Raw genomic sequence first — 23,223 nt, 5'->3', positions numbered from 1 at the left:
AGAGTCGGAGACAAAGGAACCAGCAACAAACAGTACCAAGTTGCTGCTGCTGCTATGCCATGGTCATTAAAATACATCCCCTGTTTGGGGCAAGAATCACTCCCCCCCCAAGACACGCCCCCATAAAAGCACATTCCTCTTCTGTGTGTCACCCGCTGGGCTTGGTGGACAGGGCTTCTGATGGGGGGGGGGGGGGGGGGGGGGGGGGGGGGGGTGGGGGGTACCTTGAGCATGAAGGCCTCTCTCCATCACTCCGTGTTTGACCTTCATGTGGCGGGTCAGGTTCCCCTTCAGCGTGAACTTACTCGGGCAGTAAAGGCACTTGAAGGGTTTGCTGTCCGAGTGTAGGTGCATGTGACCCATCAGGTTGTGCATCCGGTTGAACTCCTTCCCACACAGCTGTTGGGGACAGAGACCAGGGCACAATGATCTTGCTGGGGAGAACCTGTGTGCTGGTGGTGGGGGACTAGAGAGCAGTGGCCACACCCGCTTGGTGCTCTAACTACTTCCAAAGGCAATGGTCCCCCGGCAGTCAGGGAGGGGCTGGGTGCTACCTGGGCTCAGAAGTGGAGCAGGTGGACTGGATTTGTGAGATACTAGGTGTCCAGTATCTCTAAACTCAAGGACCAGATCTCAAAGCTTCTAAATTAAAGCTTGTTTTGCTTTGCGGTGGGGTCTCATGTAGTCCAGGCTGACCTCGAACTCACTATGTGGCAGAAGAAAAGGAACAGAAATCTAAGAAAGGAGCTGTCTTTTCTCTAGGTAGGGATCCAAAGAAGTGAGAGTTTTGTGTGAGATATTAAAAAAGCAAACATTAAAAAAAAATTACGTGCCTGTGTGTATGTCTGAGTCTGTGTATGTGTGCCAGTGTGCACCTGTATGCATGCAGGTGACCAAGCAGTTGTGAGCCACCCATGGGTGTCAACATGATGAATCTCAAGAGTGGACCTGACACTTCTCTACAGAGGAAAGTGACTCTGGGACACTTTGTGTCCCTTTGCCTCAGGAGAGCAATATTTGGGAGCTCTAGCCCTTCTGTGGTTGTGTTATGAGGAAGACAAAAAAGGATGCTGTGTTGGTGTGTAGACCAGTGTGTTAATTAACAAGGCAGTGGAGTGGTGACAGTGATATGTGGTGAGAGATACCACAGTGTGTGTGTGTGTGTGTGTGTGTGTGTGTGTGTGTGTGAGAGAGAGAGAGAGAGAGAGAGAGAGAGAGAGAGAGAGAGAGAGAGAGAGAGAGAGATGGCATCCTCTCCAGCTTACATAAGCTTTCTCTTCTCTTTGAGAGATATCTTCAAGGCTAATGTTGAAGACTCTAGACTGATTTTCTATTACCAAAGACACTATTTTCCTTAGGGAAGGGCAGTGGAGCTAACCTTGGAAGAATGGGTGGCCAGAGCTGACAAGATTGACCTTGGGAGGCTAGGCAAAAGAATGCTGGATGTAAGAGCAGCCAGCCTGGGACTGCACAGCACACCCAAATAATCCACATACAGATGATGAGAGGCTGGCTTAGTATTCTTGAGTGATTTATATTTGAAGATTTGAAGAACATGTCTCCCCTTTGATTCCATGCCAGCAGGATGAATTTGGTATCCCAGGATGACTTCTAAGCTCAGAGTAACTGTACATCACACACATTAGAAGACAGTGACCCCCAAAGCCTGGGGATACAGCTCAGTGGTACAGTGTTTACATAGCAAGTATAAGCCCTAGGTTTGAACCCCAGGATAGAGTGGGGGGCAATGAAAAAATGACACCCCAAGGGGAGGAAAGGATGAGAAAACAGATCCAATTCCAACTCCCACTAGAGAAGCCAAGTGAGAGATGGATACTTTCTTTAATCCCACTAGACAGTATTCATGAAGACACTGAGCTCTGCTCAGTTTTGCACGTCTAAAGTTTTTTTTGTAAAGTTATAATTGTTAGCTTAGTTTACCCACTTCTCTATTATAGCTAAGGAATAAAAGTTCAGATCTAAAGACCGATGTTACATTTTAAGGAAAAGAAACACACCTCTTATGTTTTGTGGGGGTGATTCTTGAGTGTTTGGAGGTGTGTTGCTGGTACAATTGTTTGCTACCAGCAGGCTGAGTCTGTGAAGGCTCTGCCTGCCTTTGATTGCAACTTGCCTTGTTTGTACTTGACACATGACAGGGCCTCAGCTAGAAGGTGGGACATGTCGCAATAGAAGAACTTAGAGAAGAAAAAGCCCCAAGTGGGAGAGAGAAGCAGAAAGCCGGAAGATCAGTTCAATCCCTGGGCAAGTCCAGACATAGATGGTCGGATGCTCCGCTCTAAAGCAGACAGACATCATTGAAAGGGAAGGATGAAGGCTTTCAGCACTGGCTTCTGTTGTGGTGCGAGACATTCTTCTAGCCATTATCTCGCTGCTCAGGTATTAGAGTCTGGACTGGCCTGAAAACACTTCATTAGAGAGAAGGATCCCAGGCAACAGCTTAGCTGGTAAACTGTTTGCTGTCCAAGCATGGGGACCCCAGTGGGACTCCCAAACCTATGTCAACAGCGGAGTGTGGTGATATGCCCTTGCAACCCTAGTGCTTAGGAGGTGGAGGTGGGCAGGTCCCTGGGGCTCACTGGACAGTCAGCCTAGGCTGACTAGTTGTCCTTTGAACCAAGACAGGAGAGAGAGAGAGAGAGAGAGAGAGAGAGAGAGAGAGAGAAAGAGCCTGATGACTTACGGGAAATGGCATATGAGGTTGACCTATGGCCTCCACATGAACATCACCAAACACAGACACACACAGACACACACACACACACACACACACACACACACACACACACACACACACACACGAATAGTTTAGCCCTTTCTTGAAGGATGCCCTTTACTTTTGCCTTGGTACAAGTACCAGGCATCTTCATGACTGTTTGTAGACACTTCAGTCTACTTTATACCACAGGTGAGGGGCCTACTGTTGCCGTGGTGAGGATTAACTGCTTATGGCTGTCATATCCATCATACCTGGAACATGGGGTCATGTCCTGCAAGTCATCTACCCCAAGGTTCCACCTGTCAACCTTCAAAAGTTCCACTTATCATCTTCCCTCACCACAAGTCTATACCCAGAGGTGCGTGTTCATCATAATGAACCTTTGGGTGTCTTGTAGATTCTTCTCCAGCTTCAGACAACTGTGCTGGATAGACTGATGCCAACTTGGCACAAGTTAGAGTTATCTGAAAGGGGGAACCTCAATTGAGAAAACTCTGCCATAAGATCTGGCTGCAGGGCAGTTTCTTAATTAGTGATTGATGGGGGAGAATCCAACCCATTGTGGGTAATGGTTCTGGAGTCTATAAGAAAGCAGGCTGAGTAAGCCAGGGGGAGCAAGTCAGTAAGCAGCACTCTTCCAATGCCTCTGCATCAGCTCCTGTATCCAGGTTCCCACCCTGACTTCCCTCAGTGATAGACTGTTATCTAGACGTGAAAACTGAAAAATAAATCCCTTTCCCTCCAACTTGCTTTTGGTCATGGTGTTTTGTTACAGCAACAGTCACCCTAATTAGGACAGACAAGCTACCTTTTTTTTTTTTTTTGATCCTTTCTGAAAGCCTAGTGAATGGTTCTACACTACAGATTTTCTGGCTCAATTCATTCAATATAAAACTTCTTGGACAGTTTAGTGGTATATGGGGACATCATAATTATATTTAATTTGTATTGGACTTTAAAATTATATTGTCAGATCTCTGTGAGTTCAAGGGCAGCCTGGTCTACATAATGAGTTCCATAACAGCCAGGACTACATAGAGAGACCCTGTCTCAAAACAAACAAAACAAACAAACAACAATAAAACCAAAAAACATCATATTGTCCTCTAAAGTAATTCCAATGGTCTGAAGGGAAGTCCATTGTGGAACATGACAGGTCAGCTCTATTATGTCTGATTGGTAAAGGAGACTAGTTTCCGTCATGATGGCAAGCTTAGTTTTTATATAATAGAGTTATCCTGCATGACTGATGGTAGCCTGTTGGGTGTCTCAATGGAGATCGGTGGAGGCAAGGCAGCTCTGAAAGTCCCAAAGTGTCCCAGTCAGTTTTCAACTCAAGGGTTACTTCAATTTTCCTTATAACCAACCTCAGTATCAGGCACAGGGTTTCATACACAACACCCTTAACGAGTAGTTAAGCATTAGGCAGGGAGAATATATAAACAAGTCAGGAAATATCATCACCCCATACACAATCTTAAAATACAGTCATTCCTGGCTCTCATCTCCCCACTAGCCTACACACACACACCAGTTTGTAAATGGAAACACTCAGTGGCCCAAAGGATGGAGTCGGATTACAAAGGACCTAAAGGCCCTGGCCTCCATTCTCATCTCATCAGTAGCTTTGCTGTCAGCTTCTCCCTCCACCTCTGACCTCCACAGAGCCCTGTGATCCTCATCAGAACACTTGCTCCTCCATTGTTCCTGGAAGAGTGTCCTCACATGACAATGCCCAAGTATAGAGAGGTTTTTTGGGTTTGTTTTTGTGTTGTTGTTGTTGTTGTTGTTTATGTCTGTGACAGAGAACATCCCTCTCAGACAGCAAAGAGGGGTTGGTTAGAGAAATAGCCTGGGTTCTGCTACTGATAGGGTCCTAGGGTGTCAGCTCTAAGCAGAGTCCTTACAGCCCGGGAGTAGGGACTTAGACCAGAAAGAAGAGTGTAGAGAAACAGCAAAACTCATTTCTTCCCTGGGGAAAAAGTCAGCAGCTGAAGTGAAGGTTTCCCTTAATCTAGAGTTGAAAATATTAGCGCATTCCCAAACCAGGACTGGATGAGTGATCTCACAAGGTCTGCATCAAAGTAAGAGAGACGTTAGTGCAGGCGCTTGGGGGAGGGCTGGAGACTCAGTTTACATCTTTCCAGATGTGAGCCGTAGTACCCCAGTAAAAATGCTGTCCTTTTCAAACATCAGAGGAACCGAAAGGGAATCTTCTGGCTAAACCCCTGCCAGGTGACCTGGAACTGACTCCACAAGCCCAGCCCAGGAATCATGGCTGGAAAGCGGCGATTCACTATAGACCACAGTCTTTGGGGGAGCCCACCAGATGGCTCTCTGATGTCCAGGATGCCCTTGAAACAGCTGCCACGCGTCCTCTTTGCTTCAGCCTCCTTGATCTGGCCTCCTGGTGCCCTTCCCATCTGCCACCCCCCCCCCCCCCCCCACCGCCGAGGTACAGGGCCTGGAGTTACTTGCTTCCCATGGGCCCCCGCGGCAGCAGCCACCACAGAGGTCAGCTGTGGGCAGAGATGCAGCAGTGGCAGTAGCGGGAACTTGGCTGAGTCCAGAGGCCCAGAAGGCCAAGCAGCCCTGGACCTGGCTCCGATTGCCTGAGGTGAGCTTCAGAGCCTAGATGCCCCAGGGAAGCTTTCTTTCCTATCCGGAGAGGAAAGGTCAAAGAGCTCCAGCCAGCCCCAGAGAATGGCCTCGGCTCAGCTGCCCTCCCCTTTACATTCTTCTCCCTCTCCTCTCTTTCATAAGAAGGGTGTTCCTTTCCTCAAAGGGAGAGGGAGGGAGGGAGGGAGAGAGAGACTGTAAACTGTCCAAAAGGACCGTGAGAAAACAGGAAGCTTTGAAAAGTACAAGAGAAAGCAAGATGAAATCTATTTGCAGGCGGGCCCCTGGGGACATGCTAGGCATTGTTAAGCAGGCAGTTCATTCAGCTATATCCTTCCTTCTGCCTAGGAGGAGGGCTTTGCTGCCAAAAGGCTGCTATCTGGTCACTGCCTTAACCCCCTCCATGCCAGCCTGAAAACCCTGACCCCAGGCACTGGGTCCCTGCAAACTGCCCACTTTTTCCAGTGCACCAAACAGCTGACAGTCAGTTTGGGAGAGGAAGAGGAGACCCTTTTCAAAGCGACTTCACCCCTCTGCTGCATTCACAGGCCTCCAGCCCTCAGCTCTCTGCTGAAGAAAAAGCTGTAGATGACCCAGTGATTCATAACTTAGGCAGCTCTGGGCTTCACCCATCTCAAAAGAGGATTTGTCCCGGAAATTCTGGATGGAAGCTTTTCCTGGATAGGTTTTCCAAAGACAGCAGCTGGTTCTATGCTATTATGGAGTGCAGCCACTACACGGAGAGTATCCAAATCAAGGCCTGTGTGCTTACGCAGAATCTGGGAAGTGTATTTGTGAAACATAGCTTGAGTCCACTTAAGGCTGGGTCTCTGGACTATCTCCAGCTGGCTCCCAGGAGCAAGAAGTCTAGAAGTCGAGCCAATAGCAAGAGTCCAGAAGGGCAGTCATAAATAAATATATGACATATGTATGTATATATGTGTGTATGAGAGACAGAGACAGAGACAGAGACAGACAGAGAGAGAGAGAGAGAGAATGAACACTTCTGCTCACTGGGGACAGCTGTTTCCAGTGAGAACCACTCCACGCTGCAACAGGAGGAAGAATTTATGTTGAGGAGTGCATTTTAATGGCAAAAATCCCAAGAAATTAGACTCTCATACTAAAAGAATCTCTCTTGTTGCAAATTTTGGGGGAGAGGCAATAGAGCCAGCTCACTGCCGAAGTGAAGCAAGCCTTGCCTTTTTGCCCCAGCCACATCAACCATGGGAAGAGAATAACTAACTACCCTCTGTTATGACTATCAAACTTGGGTGTAACTATATATATAGTTATAGTTATAGTTATAGTTATAGTTATAGTTATAGTTATAGTTATAACCCATCATCGCTATGCGGCTTGCCAGACATTGTCTCAATTGGTTATAAAGTACATAGCAATGAACAAATGGCCTCCATCTCTTGTCTAACCCTTCCAATCCCCTACAACCTTCACCCAGGGCCAGATCTCCATCCAGCTCAAAGTGTAGGAAGCAAAGTCCACAGGACATCCCAAGACCACCCTGGGATGTGAACCGGGACCTCAGGCTTTACAGATCTCTACCCTGTGGTTCTCATGCACATGGGGGGACCTGTATGACATGTAACCCATACGTGTCAGGAAAGTCTGTTGAAATAATGAAGTGTGATGGTACCAAAGACTAGCTCAAAGAATACCACTGCAAGGTAGTGGGGATGAGGAGGAGAAAAAACAAAACAACAGGCAGCATGCTTATGGAGCTTTCAGGAAGAAAGAGCTCGGTCAAGGTGACCTACATGGATTGTTATTTCAGAAATGCCTAAGCATTGGAGCAGGGCCAGCTAAGCTTGATGAGAATGCCTTTTATCTTCCAAATTGCTTTGCCTAATAGCAGACTGCACTGTCTAGGTGGAGAGCTGTATTCTGGCCTTCTGAGAGAACCCAAACATTATGCAGAAGATTCATCTATAGAAGAGCTGTCCGGCTCCTCTTCTCCCATGCAGTGTAAACTGTCTCTTGTGTCGATGCTGGGATTTCACTTTTTTATGGCATCTGGTGACGTAAAAGAGCCTAAGACATCAAAAAAAAAAAGCCTAAGCAGCCTTTAAGGAAGAGATAAATGGAGTTTCTGAGCAATACAGATGACTATCCCATGCTCTTGGGACCATGTATGATGCCCCATAGTTGAGGAGAAGGGCATAGTTGTCTGCAAACAGAGTCCAGAAACATCCATCGAGGATGGCTCACTGCAGCATGGGGCCCAGAGTGCACAACTCTGCACACTTTCTTGCTATGGATATCGCTCTGTGTAAATAAAGTTCTGATTGGCCAATGGCAAGGCAGGAAGTATAGGCAGGACAAAGAAAAGAGAAAGCTGGGAAGTAGAAGGCTGGGGGGAGACACTGCCAACAGCCGCCATAAAAAGCAACATATAAAGACACTGGTAAGCCACAAGCCATGTGACAAAGTATAGACTAACAAAAATGGGCTAATTTAAGATAGAAACGGTAGATAACAAGCAGCCTGCCACGGCCATACAGTTTGTAAGCAATATAAGTTTCTGTGTGCTTTCTTGGTTGGGTCTGAACGACTATGGGACTGGCGGATAAGAGAGATTTGTCCTGACTATGGGCCAGGCAGGAAAACTATAACTACACTTTCTGTGCCCTGGTTTTACAGAGAATTTTCCAGATGCTTGTGTACTATCAAGCCCAAGAGTGCTTGCATGGCTTTGAGGGTAGGGAAGCAGAACTGTCCCATGAATATCCCCAGATCTCACACTGCTTAAACTGGTTCTGCCCTGAATTCCACCTCAGGGGCTCCCCCTAGACTATATGTTTGCACTGGCCTACCCCTCCATCTCGGGGCCTACCCCTCCTCCCAGACAAAACTTCTCCCTGACCTATCTCTCCATCTCAGGGGCTTTCCAAGACTGTATCTCTGCTCTGACCTATCCCTGTATCTCAGGGGCTCCCCCTGCATACTGTAACTCTGGCCTAATCTACCCCTCCATCTCAGGGGCTCCCCCCACTTATATCTCTGCCCTAATCTATCCCTCCAAATCAGGGAGGAATTTCTCTGCTGAGGACCAGAGGAGATACAATTAGGACTGAGCAGGTGTGTATTTCTTTAGAGAAGAAACTAGGAGGTAGCTACTCCCTTTATAGAATAACAATTGTACTCTAACCAACAGTTGGTAAGATAATGAACGCAGGTCATGCTTGCCATCCAAGCATAAGAGAGCCTGCCTGCACCTCCACTATGGTAGACAGTAAATCTCTGCAGGGCATCTCTGTTACTGTCAATGGTGAAGCACTGAGGAGGTCAATGGGGTGAGAAGAAAAGCAGAAAAGTGTCTGAAGTGAGAGAGAAGAGGTCCTAGTGGAACCAGTGACTAGGAGGTGCTCATGGGCTTTGAGTTAATGCTTTATTTGCTCTAGAAATTACTCATCCCCTGCAAAGAAGCCTGAAAAGTGTTGCCCCCCACCCAACACACTGCTTTCTCTTCCTTGATCTCACACACTCAAGATGGACATAACAGGACTTTCAAACAGCAGAAAGCTTGGAGAAAAGAAGGGGAAACAGAAGTGGGAGGCAGGAAAAGGAGTCAGGGGAGAGGGCCCCTCTCTAGACAATGTCCACAAGGCCTAGGGAAGCTCTGGTTCCTGACCCCTCACCCCGTGGAGAAGCTGCCAGCACAGGAAAAAAGTCAACTTCGCAGGGGGTTCCTTCAAGTGGGGGTCACACTACCGAGGGATGAAAGCAGCATCCCTGGAAGGAGGGGATCCAATCACAGGGATACGGGTTTGCAAAGTGAGTCACCCACACTCTAGACAACACTCAGCAACAGAAAAGGAAAACTTTGTGTTCACACAGACACACTCCACTGTCTGAATGCAGTATTTCCCCTTCTCCCTCTGCTCTCTCTCTTCCTGAGTGGGATGGCACCCATCCATACAGACCTCCAACCACCTAGGCCTAAGCTACCCTCTGGAAACAGCCCTAGGACAGGGCAGCCTTGGTCTTGTAAGAAAGATCTCTAGCTCACACATCCTCTCAGCTGAGAAAATAAGAATGAACTGAAGTAATCTGATACAGCTGTTCTACAAAGGTTCTTAGACCCTGGGCCATGTGGTACTTATGAATAAAGGAAAAATACTGTAGAGGCTGAGTTCTCAGTTACTCCTCAGTCCACACAAGCATTTCAGGAGTCCTTTGAAGGGCTAACTTTGGATCCTTTTCTACTTTTTCAGAATATTTTGAACTGGCACATAATGACTATACATGTATGTTGGGTATAGAATGATATTTAGATTCATGTATAGAGCATGTGGTGAGCAGATCAAGGTCATCAGGCTTGATATTGGGGTTGCCCAAAATCTTTTGGAGAAATACTGAGTAAAGTCTTGATAACTAGTCACCTTGCTGTACTATGGAACACTAGACCACACCTCTCCTCCCCCACCCCCTTCTCAGCCGCTACTCTGCTGTTCTCAGCTCTACTTCTATGAGGTCAACTTAGCTCTTACATATGAGCAAGGACATGCAACATTTGTCTCTCTGTGCCTGGCTTATTGCACTTAACATCATATCCTCCAATATGGACTCCGTTCATGTTTGACACAGATCCAGGGTTTTGTTCCTCTTACGGCTGACTAGTACTCCATCTTGGATATGGACCACCTTCTCTTCACCTCATCCTTTGATGTGTCTGTAGGTTGTCTCCACGTCTTAACTATTATGGATTGTGCTGCAACTCTCTTAAGAACTAGGAGTCTATCCACAGAGAAGGAAGTCAGCACATCAGAATCCTCTTTGGGATGTCAGCTTTCACACTGTAAGGTTTAGCCCAAGTGTTAATGTGGAAGAGGGAAGGCAAGGAAGGAAAGGGGGATATGTTAGCTTTTCAGAGTCCTTTTTGTGCCTACTCATCGGCTTATGGAAACAGGGCCAGCCTGGTTTTCCACTCTAGACCAGTAGTGCCTCCCCCATCATCTTCCTCCTCTTCTAAGTAATTCTATACAAGCTTTCTACACTCATGACTGTCTGCCTACCCCTGCCCCCAACCCAAGCACTAACGCCATAGTCACATAAACAGGGACCAGCTAAGAACCGCTATGAGCACATGTGGCAGAAACAGGAGCCACGTGGTGGGCACGACTCGGACTTGGCCACAGACCTACTCTGCGCCTCAGTAGTATCACTGAGGAAACGGAGTAGAAGGTTCCCCAGGGTCTTGCCTGTCAGACACTTGCTTAGTCCCCAGAGTCCTCCCTTCTCCCCACCTTGCATTTGAAAGGCTTCACATCAGAGTGGACAATCATGTGCGCCTTGAGGGTTTGCTTCTGCACAAAGCTCTTGTAGCAGAGGTGGCACTGGTAGGCACGGATGTTGGTATGGATCAGCACGTGTCTCTTCATGTTGGCCAGCAGGGTGAACTCACGCCCACAGATGCTACATTTGTGCTCTTTCACACCCTGTGGAGAGGCAAGATTCAAAAGAGTGAGTGTGGAACATGTACTGGGCTTCCACGAGTGTTATAGGCTGTTCTTCTTTGACACAGAAATCCACCAGAAACTTGGAAGCAGAAGCGAAGTTCCAAATGACACAGCTTAAGCCATGTGAAGTTGTGATTTCCTTGGAAAGTGTTGTTTATATGAGCTATGTGTCCTTTTTTCCCCTGAACATCATAAACTAGCTGGCCACTAGGCAAAAAGAAAGCTGCTGCTGTTTCCACTGCTGATGGGGTTAATTCTACAGCAACAGATCAGGAGGATTAATGTGATTTTGGAAAGAGCATGGTAGAATGATATGTGAAATGAGTCTAATCTGGCTTTCATGAAGATGAAAAAAAAAATCTAAACTGATATTACCGTTTCCCAAAAGGAAAGCAAATGTCGCACCAGTTCTCACTAATGGACTCAGAAATCCCCAAAGAGCCATTTATCCTTGCTTCAATCAATTACAACTAGAAAATCGCCCTCTCTGGTCGGTCCCCTGTGTTCCCACCGGCCATGCTGACCCGTGGGGGCCATAGCTCTGGAGCCTCCTCTATGCGGTGCAGCTGCTTCTGTTGGAGAATTTTTTTTGGCATGGGACCACCTTCTAAACTGGAAAATGGAACACAAGGCGCAGCTGCCTGCTTTCCTCACTGTCTATAGAGCAGTGTTTCCATGTGGAATGCTGATGCCCTCGATTCAGAGCCTTTCCAGGGACCCCCAGATAGAATACTAGCCTTCTCAACAACCTTCACTTCCCAGAAAAGCCCGGGACAAAAAGGTGTCCATCTACAACAACTTCAAAACAATGTTAGATTCATTTTGTGTGTATGAATGCTTATATGTATTTATGTATGTATGTATGTATACCACCTACATGCCTAGTACCCAAGGAGGTCAGAGTAGGGAATCAAATGCCCCCTGGAACTGGAGTTACAGAAGCTTATGAACTACCATATGGGTGCTGGCAAGCAAACCCAGGTCTTCTGCAAGAGCAGCAAGTGCTCTTAACTGAGCCATCTCTCCAGGCTCCATAGTGACTTTTTGATACAGGATTTCACTATGTAGCTGAGGCTAGTGTTGAATTCCTGGGTTCAAGTAATCCTCCAGCCCCAGCCTCCTGGGTAGCTGGGACTGCAAGTGTGCACTGTTGTTCCAGGCAAGAATGACTTTTAAAAAGCCAGAATCAAAGAATCTTGGCACTAACATGAGGATTAGAGTAAGTTACCAAATTAACACCTTAAAAGTTCATACTGTCTGGTATCCGTAAGTGGCCTAAGGAAGGAGACATTCCAAGTTAGCTCTAACTCTAGCTATATTCTTACTTATTTAAGTTGGAGTGTGATTTTAAGTTTAAAATCAGTAAGCCCTGGTTCCTTATCCACATACACTCTTTAGTTTTGGTAAGCCCAAAGCACTAAAGAGTGGATTCACATCTCTGTCCAACCCTTTACTGACTATGAAGCCTTAAACAAGTTCCATGGTCTTTCCTGGTGAAGATTTGTCTTCTTAAGATGAAGTGGTGGGGGCTGGGACCATAACTCAGCTGGTAAAGTACATGCTTTATATGTATGAAGCCCTGGGATGGAGTCCCAGCTCCGCATAAACCAGGTAGATGGCACACACTGCAAGCATTCTAGTGCTCACAGAAAGAGCCGAGCACTGTAAGGCATGTCTGCAATCCTACAGCTAGAAGGCAGAGAAAGGAGGGTGCCCAGAGGCTCGATGGTCAGACACTCTAACCAGCTGATGAACTCCAGTTCAGTGACAGAACCTATCTCAAAAACATAAGGTGGAGAGCCACAGTAGCCACCTGATGTCTGGCCTTTACATGGTCATTTGCGTGTGTATGCACATGAGCACAAAATAAAAAAGCAAATGAATAAATAAAGATTTGGGTGCCGGTGTTGGCGTTCCCAAGAGACCTCATCATATTTTGGTGTCTTCACTTTCAGTGGGAAGCAGATCCTTGCATCCTTGAGAATCAGCATAAATGAGTCAAGAACCCCCAAGCAAGCATTCAGTGAACACTACCTCTCACTGTTTGCTGGTTTCTCTACTGTAAACACACTTTGTTTATTGACTTGAAGGAAATACATGTCAGACAACAGGTTGTTTTTCCCATTTAACTTCATTTTCTATTGCCTTGCAGAATCCATAAGGTCTAAAATCTGTAAGCCTTGGTTCCTTATCCGCATACACAGGCACCCCGAACTAAGCCAATGATGCATTGATGGCCAAATCTAAGTCCAGGTGCTCTGCCCATGGTTCCTGCCCCTGGCAGGCAGCTCCCCTCAGATGGTGTCTATAGGTGCCCTTTGTCTGTCAGGAAGCATCTCTCTGCTGCAGAGCCAGAAGGCACTGTGTTTTGTCCTAACCTAACAAATTAAACCCAGGAGAGGAGAGCGGTATCATTTCCTCAGCTGGGCAATCCTCTCATGGCCTTTTGGAAATAAAGGTTGGTTTAGAGACTGGCTTCCTAGAGGTCTTTCTTGCCAAGAAACCACTAAGAACAAGGGTGAGACTAGAGGTCAGTGGGGGCAAAAGTCCCCTTTGGGCATCTCAAAGCAGACCCAGGTCAGCTCAGATGGGGTGAGATCTCAAGATGCCACTGTGGCCTTGCCTGTTCCGCCTTGAACTACAGAGTACTAGTAACAAATAAGGCAGAAACTCGAAATACAGCCTTGGGTCTGTATTTCTCCATGAAGATCTGAGCCCAGAGAAACGAAAACCAAGCAGAGGAGGAAGCTTCCTCCTGCTTCCCACAAGGATACCGCAGACTAGCCAACCCAAGCTGACAGAGAAGAGCTAGCTAGCCCTGAGCGACTAGACCTCTTCCACCTGAAGGAAGAAGGTCTCACAGCAGAGACAGCTAACAAGCCAGGAGCTCTTGCTTCAGCTGGAAGCAGCTTTCAGAGACTTCTCCCAGGTGGCTTTCATTGGTATAGCCCAGGCATGGAATTGATCTGAGATCTGATGGCATGTATTTTTCCCCCTGACTAGTTCCCTAAAAGAAGTTTCTAGAGGCAAAATTCCAGGGCTTCTTGGGGGCTAAGCAGAAATATCACGGCAGCCAGCTGCTTCCTGCATCCTTCCTCATTGTCCTCTCCAAATGTCTGCACTGGTAACTTCCAGTCCCACCTTAGACTCTCAGGCTATTCTGGGAAAGGGCTTAATGGATTGTCTGCTATCATGTCACTCACTGTTTGCTGTGTGAAGTGGGGAAGGTCCCAGGACTCCAGAAAGGCGAGTATCTTAACCAGGGTCACACAGCTCCTCTGCATTTTAGGAGGGAGCGGCCCGGGTCTCCCCACTCACAGGTCCCCAGCTCTTGTTCCTTTCCTGATGGCCCAGCAGCCCCCCTGCTGCCCCTCCACTGGTGCCCCTCCCCCCATACCTTGTGGGTGAGCGAGTGCTGCTTGAGGTGATGGGGCTGCACGAACTCCATGCCGCACTCGGAGCAGATGTAGGGACGGATGTCCTTGTGCTTCATCATGTGATTCTGCAGCTGGCTCGGGTACTGGAAGGTCTTGTCGCACTCGGAGCAGTTGTACTGGATGGGGCCGCGATGCGTGGTGAGATGCCTCTTCAGCTGCGCCAGGGTGGGGAAGTCGAGACCACACTCCACACAAATGTTCTCACGCCCGCTGGCGTGTTTGGCCTCGTGGGCCTTGAGCTCGCTGGGGTAAGCGAAGCCCCGACTGCACACGCGGCAGTTGTGGGGCTTCACGTCGCTGTGCTGCATCATGTGGCGCTTCAGGTGGCTGGTCTGGGTGAAGGCCTTGTGGCACACCTGGCATTTGTGGGGCCGCGTGCCCTGGTGTGTCAGCATGTGGGTGTGCAAATGGCTGAGCTGCTTGAAGAGCTTGCCGCAGCGGGTGCACGCGTGCGGCTTGATCCCACTGTGGCCCAGGATGTGGGTCACCAGGTTGTACTTGGAGGTGTAGGACTTGTCACAGGTGGGGCACTGCCAGCGCTTCTGAGCCCCACCCACGTCCACGTAGTAGCTGTCATCGATCTGGACATTCACATCCACCCTCTCCACCTTCTGCTTGGTCTCCTCGCTTTCCTGGGGCTCCACTTTCCGGGGTAACACTGGCTCGGGGGGCTGCTTGGGCAGGAAGGTGTGCCTGCTGAAGGGGAAGGGTGAGGATGAGGGCACAAAGAAGGGGAACATGAGTCCCGGGTGGACTTTGGGATAGTAGGGGTAAGGTGCGGGCAGGAAGGCAGGAGGTGTCGGCTGGGGCCACACGGCGCTGGGCTTCACCGGCTCCTGCTTGACGGGTTTGCCCCCCAAGTGCTCCAGGGTGCGGTAGAACTGCAAACCCACATTGCACAGGTCGATCATCTGAGAGTCGCACTTGGGGCGCTGTGGCTGCGGGAAAAGCAGAGCCAGGTTCGGGGGGCCCAGGCTCTTGCTCTCCTCCACGATCATGGCTTCTTCCGCAGGGTGGTTGTAAGGCATCTTTGTGGGCATGCTCTTCCGTTTCCGGGACCCTCCTCCCTCGAAGACCTCGGGGAATCCATCAAGGTCTCCTGGAGGAGGTTCATAGCGAAACTGGGAAAAGGGGCCCCGGAGAGCTTCAGGGAAGGGGTGTCTTTGGGGAGCCTTTCCCCGGGAAGCCTCGGGCTGTAGGCAGTGGGGAAAGGAGGGGATGTTCTTCCCAGCAGCGTTGAAGGGTCCCTCCTCATCTTTGATCATCTTCATTGCGGTCTGCATCCTTCGCAGGGTCCCTTGAACAAGAAAGAAACTGTTGTGTTGGTTTTGCTTTGATCGCTTTTCAACCTTCTTTTCTGAATTAGGGTTTGGGTTATAGATCAATACTAACTTCTAAAGAGTAATACTTGTTTATATATTGACCCTTTGAGTTCTTCTAAACTCAGCTGCTAATGTGGGAAGCACTGGCCAAGGAGAGTGAGATCTGAGGGCCTATTGTCAACTACAGAACCAGAGATCTTCAGGACCACAGAGGCTGGGCGTGGATTTGTTCTGGAAGAAACCTGAAAACTCATCTGTCCCTTGTGTGACCCCCCCCCACCTTCTCCTCCCTTCTGTTTACAGTGAGCGTCCCAAGGCCCTTGGAGATGAAAAGGCCTGTGTAAGTCACACAGCTACTTGGAGGAGGAGGAGGCAGAACACGGACACATGCCGCCACAGTTTTCTATCTGAGGTGTGGTTGTGTTTACCCAAGACGTTTTTTAGTGTGCCTCATCTGTCAGTTTCTTGCGGAAGAAAACCAGTTTCCACCGCTTGTGCTGGAGTCTGGGCTACACTGGATTAGGATACTCAAAGACCCGTGAAAGAGGATAGACTTCATTGCTGAGCTCAGACATGATGTGGATGAGTATCCACTCTGAACAAGGCAAGCTGCTAAGGTACATGAATCGAGGAAACGTACGGGCATTTCCGCGTTCTGAAGTCATTCTGTCAGTCCATATGTCCTAGATCTTCAATCAGAAGCAAGTTCAAGGGGGGAATTCCAGTGTTTCGACTCTCTAAACCCACACTTGTGTTTTCCATTCATGCAGATGTTCAAGTCAAGGGCAGCCTACAGAGCCTGCCATGTCTCCCACTAAGCCAGCTTCCATACCATGGTGACCCTCTTGGGCACTGCTAAAAGAACCAGTAGACCCGAATCTGGACCAAGGGACGTGTTTCTTTTCATGGATCCCCTTGCCATTCTTCATTTTCCACAAGGACATGGAGACAAGAAACCAGTGGCCACTTCTGTCTTTTCAATGAGGGTTCTTGCTACACAAACGCGTGGAGTTCTGATGGTCCTCCCTGATTACCAGAGGCTCGAAAGAGATAGTAGGCCTACTACGTGTAAGGGCTGAACTAGAGCCAGTGGATAGGGGCTGGAATAGGGACCTAAAGGACTGGAGGCTGTGGGTCAGAGTGTAGGATCCTAGGATGAGAGAGTTGGAAGCTTCTACTCATTTCCTAGAACATTTGGTGAGACACTGAGTTTTTACAGATATACAGACATTCCTAAATTATGTGTAGGGTTTTTTTTTTTTTTGAGACATTTGAGAAGTATAGTGCAATTAAAATAAAAATGGATTTTTAAGGGTTGGGGATTTAGCTCAGTGGTAGAGTGCTTGCCTAGCAAGCGCAAGGCCCTGGGTTCGATCCTCAGCTCCAAAAAAAAAAAAAAAGGATTTTTAATATTTGATTACCAAGTCCATACACAAACAATCTGTTGAGGGGAGGAATATTCTTATTACATAAATATTTAAAGCTCTTAGTGAATTGGCCTGAGAACTAAAACAATAATTACAATGATGAGGAGGAGGAGGATGCCTTAACATTTATTTTGCATTTAGGAAGTAGGGGGATGGTCCTATTTTGTTTTTCTTTCTTTGGGCTTGGGGCTCAGTAATTAAGAAAGAGAGACTGTGTGTCCAGCAAACACAAGTCCTGATTTCTCAAAGATTTCTTGTTTACAAAATGCAAGATCTTTAAGCACCGCAGGAAGTTGTAGGAAGTGATAGGGTTGGAGGAGGAGAGATGCCTTGCTTTGTGTCTCTGAGAACATGTATGTAGGTGGGCATTACAATGAAAGTTGGGCACTGCTCTTGTCAAGTAACACAGGCCAGAGGTGGGGATGGTAGAGGCTCCTTGGTGTCTTCCCATGTTTGCTAGGCTCTGGTCCCTAGAATCACAGAGCTCTAAGAGTATGATCTGAACCAAGGGTCTTCCAGATTAGCCTTCAGGAAAGGCCATGGCATTGGAGAGAGCAATAGTGACTCTCTGGAGTTTCATGTTAAGCCAGAGCTGCTTTCAGAATCCCTTAAGAGAGAGATTCCCTTTGGCCAAGAGGCTTGAAGGAGGGTAGTGCCTGTTACTATCTGAAAAGCCTGCCCCAAGCAAAGTGGTTTTCTGTTTACTCCAATGTGGTTAAAATAAGCAATTATTTCTAGTTCACACTAGAGAGTTTGATGTGAGAATTTGTAACTAATGGAATGTAACGACTTTTTTTGGTATGTTTTGTCACATTATTAAGAAGGTACTTGAGAGGTTGTGGCTGGGGATACACGGTCCTTTCTTCTTATCACATGCTCTCTCTTCTATGGGGAATCTACTTGGACAGGAAGGCCACCACTGATTTCGAAACTGAAGATGTTTTAGTTTATTCCCACAGATATTGTCTTGTTTAATATTTAGTTTGATGTTATGAACTGGTCAACTTTTTATATATTAATAGCAACACTCTCAACATAAAACTAACCTCAAAAGCACGTGTTTTCATTTTTACATCATCACTGTTAATCTGGTAAGTTAAAGAAATATTTTGAACAAGGATTTAAAAATATATATAAATGCCACTATTCTGTTCAGAAAGGCAAAGATTTTATATGTTTATCCTAATATCATACTCGTTTGAAGACCTTAAAATTCATTTCCTCCTGTTTTGCCTTCCTAGTCTCTCATTCCTAAAAGAGTATCTTATGTGCCCTGGAATAAAGTCAGTGACCCCAGGAAGTTTTAAAAAGCAGGGGATCCACCCATAGATGTTTGCTCAGATCTTTAAAGCAGCAGGCCCCTTCTGCAGAAGGCTCTTAGGGACCGCTGCCAATCCCTACAGAGGTCAAGGAGAATTAGCCCTGCTTCCCGCTTGGCTTTCATGGAGAGCTGTCAGCTGAGGCTGCTGCTAGCTTCTAATGCCCCTGGCTTGGAGTGCCAGGTGCTAGGAGAAGCCCTTGGGGATAGAAGAACAACAACAAGGCCCAGAAAAGAAGCTATGCCGGGAATGGGCGGTGCTGAAGGACTAGCTCTCCTTCGTTGTCCTGAACTTAGTCAATTTACAATTCCAGGTGTCCTCAGCAAAGAATATTATTACTAGACCCTACAACACCTTAAATGTGTACCGCCCACATGCCCTCCCCTATTTCTAAAAATAGATCCACAGGCATCCAGGCATCTGCAGGATTCCTGTGGGGGAGGCAAGAGAAACTTGAGAACAGGTGACCCACTGGGAGACCTGCATCTGGGAACAGCAGACAGCCTCTCCTGGGGTGGTCATTGCAGGCTGCTTCCAGAACTCTGGAGAAAACCAGCAGGCTGTAAGGCAGTTTCTCACCTGTTACATACATGTTGAAACAACACACAGAAAGCAAGAACTGAAATTTTCAAGTGGACAGCTGTGGGATCATGAAAGGAACATCGGTTTGGAGCCTGAGAAGTCTGGGCTTGAATGCTGGGTTCACTAGTGGCTGTGGAAGATTGAGCAAGATGGTTTTGAGGTCTGTTGTTCCCATCTGTCAAATGGGAGCTTGGATATCCCCATATGGTTACAGGCTTAAAATAGGGTGTGAGAAAGAGTATTAAACAGTGTGCCCTTGAGAGGTAAGAGAGTAGATCGGATGGGAGGAGTGGGCTCCATGATCAGTGGATTGATACTGGCTGAAACTTCTGCTTTCTAAACAGACACTGTCAACCACCAACTGGCATCTTGGCCTCTACTCTACAAATTCAGAACCAAGGCTTTACTCTTTCAGGTTGTATTGGTCTTGTCATAGAGATGAAGATGTACACACTCAAGGAGCCGAAGAGCTTACTAGCTGCATGCAGTGATAGCTCTTGAGTTTAGGAATACTTCCCCACCCTTCCCCAGGTCTCTTTTCCTATGTTGAAGATGCCCTCCTGCCTATGTTAATACCAGACTGCTTAGGGAAACCGAGTTGAACTGAAGGATTGGGAGCTACCTTAGCTTGTGTTAGAGACTGAAGGATTGTCCCTGTCTAATACTGGAGATTACTTAATTGGGAAATCCAAAGGTACAGTTGCTAGGGTAGTGCCAGAGCAATACTGACAGACCTTATATACCAGTGGTTCTCAACCTGTGAGTCTCAACCCTTTTGGGGTTGAATAACCCTTTCACAGGGGTCACCTAAGATCATTTGAAAACACAGATATTTACATTACAATCCATAGCAATAGAAAAATTACAGCTAGAAAGTAGCAACAAAAATAATTTCATGGCTAGGGGATCACCACAGCTGAGGAACTATATTAAAGGGTCACGGTGTTAGGAAGATTGAGAACCACTGTTCTAGGTTGTGGGGGATTAGTGAGCTGATCTGTTTTGTCTGATGCTGTGTCTCTAGACTCCACCATGGGCCTGGCTCAAGGTAGCTGTTGAGGTAAGTGATTAGTTTGTTCGTGTGTATAAAGCCCCCACAGGAAGCCTAAGTGTGTGCAATTGATCTTACACGATTCAGGTTATGGTGACTTTTGGTGTGTGATGAACACAATCGGCGGTATCCTCACGAGTTCTAGGGCAGACCCTAGTCCTCCTGTTCTATCCGCTGTCTTACCCCACAAAGGGCAGCCACTGTAGGGGTACTCTGCACACAACCCCATGGTGAGTGGTTGGTCTCTGGCTAACCCTCAGATGCAGCATTAGCCAGCCCCTGATGCCATTCTCCAGGTGCCTAGCCAGGGAGCAGATTTCTGAAAAGCCCAAAGGTCATCTGTCCTCGATAGGGCTCCTGCCCTGAGAACAGGTGGCATGCCCCCTTTTAGCCCTTAGGAAGTTAGTCTGCCCTTTGTATCAACAGAAGAACCGACTGTAAAATACCCATCGCTCATTTCTTTGAGCAGAGAACAATTTGCTCTCAACACTACACACTCAGTCACCAGACTTGGTGGGTGCTGAACCAGAAAGCACCTTTTGAGGAGGGAGGGATGGGGTTCATTTGTCCCACAGCAGTCTGGAACTTACCATGAGAGACTGTATTCCTGGGAGTCAGTTATGAGGAAATAGGGAATGGGTGAATTAAAAATAATAATAATAATTTTTTTCCACCATGTGGACCAATTAGAAGCCCAACTAAAATGAAACCACATGGGATTTGGAGGGAAATGCTCCTAATAATGCCCTTTCATTAGGAATTCACCTACTGTACCAAAAATATAAACATTCCCCCAAATAAAATCACTGGTATTTTGTGGTTCTCATCTGAACTGAAGGTCATTCTGGTAAGTGGTATTAGAAGAGTCACCGTGAGTCAGCATGTGAGGGGCAGATTTATCCCCACTCTTCTGCACTGACTTCTGTACATCCTGAAACAGACCAAAGACTGTTCGCACTCGCATGAAAGAGAGGAACTCTGCTCTTTACTCCACAAAGCTTGCCAACGTTCTGTGGCAAGAAGCTCCGTGTTAAGAAGCCCTGTGGTCTGCTTCTGCACTTTATCTTTGAGCTCCATTCTCAACAGGGAGCTCAAAGGGGAAGGAGGGAGGAGGTGAGGATCAGGGGAAGTGTGAGGATGTGGAGCAGTGCCAAGGGGAACAGAAGGAGCGGGTGTGTGTAAAATAACAGAAGACGCGGTGGGACTGTCCTCTCCTGGTTCCTTATAAGGGACCTCATCATAGGTCCCTCTAGAGAGAGGTTTTCCTGTTCTTTCTGAACCTAGCTGGAGACCTTGAGAATTAAAATGCAGTTTCTAATTGCCCGATAAAAATGAAGCATCAGTCTGTTGAGTTTCTCTGTGCAGGTAATGGGAGGCAGTGGTCAGTCTTGTGTCCTGGGACTGGCAGGAATTGTGGGGTCTCCACATACATCCTGCTGGTGGAGCAGTGTGTCCTCTGCCTTGCCACCCTCTATGCCTGCAGTAAAGAGGTGTCCAGAAGCCTTTCTATGTCCCATTTATCTTACCACCTCATTTCTCCTACTTGTTTAAAGGAAATAGTTTGTCTGCTGATAGCGGCCAAAATACATTATTTGGTTGTAAGATTTGGTCACATATGAAACAGTTGATTGAATGTGCATCAGACTTCTTCAGTATGGGGCTGGCAAGATGACTCAGTGGTTGAGAGGATTGGCTGCTTTCCCAGACGACCTGGGTTCAATTCCCAGAACCCACACAGAGGCTCACGACTGTCTGTAACTCCAATTCCAGGTAGTCGCAGATACCATGCACACATACATCCTCTTTCTGGCCTCTTCAGGAACCAGTCCAGGCACACTCATGGTGCACAGACATATATGCAGTTAAAACACTCATACTCATAAAATAAAATAAAAAATGTTAGCCAGGTGCGGTGGCACACACCTTTAATCCCAGCACTAGGGATATAGAGGCAGGTGGATCTCTGAATTTGAGGCCGGCCTGGTCTATGGAGTGAGCTCCAGGACAGCCAGGGCTTTGTAGACAGATGTCTGGAAAAAAAAAATCAAACCAAAATAGTTCTTCAGTAGCACCACGAGACAATACAAAGCCAAATACACAAAAGACAACACAAAGGAGTTTTGTATTGTTTAAAAATCTCCAGAACGTGAATGGATATATACTAGTTTATAAATGTCTAAGAAAGTCCTAAAATTGTTTACATTAGGTATTGTGTGCGTGTGTTGTACAAGCACACAAGTGCATGTGTGGATGTGTGTCACAGTGCACACATGGAGGACAGAGCATATATCCGTGGAGTCAATTCTCTGCTTTTACCACGTGGGCTTTGGGGATCCAATTCAGGTTATTAGGCTTGACAGCAAGTGCCTTTACCCTGGAAGTCATCACACCAGCCCCATTTTAGAGAAAGCCATCACACACACACACACACACACACACACACACACATAAAAAAAAATCTTTGAAATGAATTCAGACATTAACTTGTAGGGCTCCTTTCTGAAAAGCGGGGTGACTAAGGTGGCTTGGGTGCTTGGGCAGCTGAGAGTTTGGGGTTATCTGTGTGCATGTGGCTTGTCTAGAGGGAGGAAGTGAATTGAAGATATGACTTAGCAGTTTTTCCCTACCCTCAGATTAATGAATCTCATTTAGATGGAATTTGTCCCCAACTCCCCGGGAAAAATATTCTTAGAATGTGTGCCAACTTTTGTTTTGCTTTATGTTCATAGATAGAGGAGCTTAAGGGATTCACTTGTAGCTACGCAAACATGCACACTTGCATTAGAAAGATTCATTATGTCCATCTGCAGGTATGGCAGAATGTTATGGCTGGAAAATATGACCCTCTGAGGGGCAACCAACTGTTGTAGGTTCTATGTAAAAGAAACTTATTTTGAAAATGTCATTTGAGACAGTATTTCTCTGAGGGGAAGACGATGCAATACTTTGTATTTTGACTGTGGAGTTACACTATATTTGTCAAAGTTTGTATAGTTCATATAAGAAATTGTCCTCATGTGTTTAGGAATATGTATAACAACAATTAAAGAATTAATATGACAACTAATTAAAGGAAAAGAGGCCGTGAATTTGAGAGAGAGCAAGGGGGCTGTATGAGATGAGCTGGAGGGAGGAAATAGAAGGGAGGAAATGATGTAATTATATTATAATTTCAAAAGATAAAAAAGAAATTATGCTGAATATAAATTTCAAATAAGTCTTCAAATGCAAAAAAATACTAGTTTGTGT

The 23,223-nt window shown here is 46.9% G+C and overlaps 1 protein-coding gene across 1 annotated transcript in view; it reads right to left on the bottom strand.

Annotated features, from left to right (window-relative positions):
* The window catches only part of Znf366 (zinc finger protein 366), a 59,972-nt gene that overhangs the window by 2,369 nt on the left and 34,380 nt on the right, over nucleotides 1-23,223 (bottom strand). Inside the window, exons 2-4 of the mRNA XM_036207384.1 lie at nucleotides 14,234-15,570; nucleotides 10,624-10,815; nucleotides 225-399 (exon numbers count right to left, since the gene is read on the bottom strand). Coding sequence (XP_036063277.1) covers nucleotides 225-399; nucleotides 10,624-10,815; nucleotides 14,234-15,556 — 1,690 coding nt within the window. The 5' untranslated portion in view covers nucleotides 15,557-15,570. The remainder of the gene's footprint in view (nucleotides 1-224; nucleotides 400-10,623; nucleotides 10,816-14,233; nucleotides 15,571-23,223) is intronic.

Source organism: Onychomys torridus, chromosome 15 (assembly GCF_903995425.1).
Source record: "Onychomys torridus chromosome 15, mOncTor1.1, whole genome shotgun sequence".
Classification (NCBI taxonomy): domain Eukaryota; kingdom Metazoa; phylum Chordata; class Mammalia; order Rodentia; family Cricetidae; genus Onychomys; species Onychomys torridus.
Note: the sequence above shows the minus strand (reverse complement) of the source record. Positions and strands in the feature narration are given on the sequence as shown.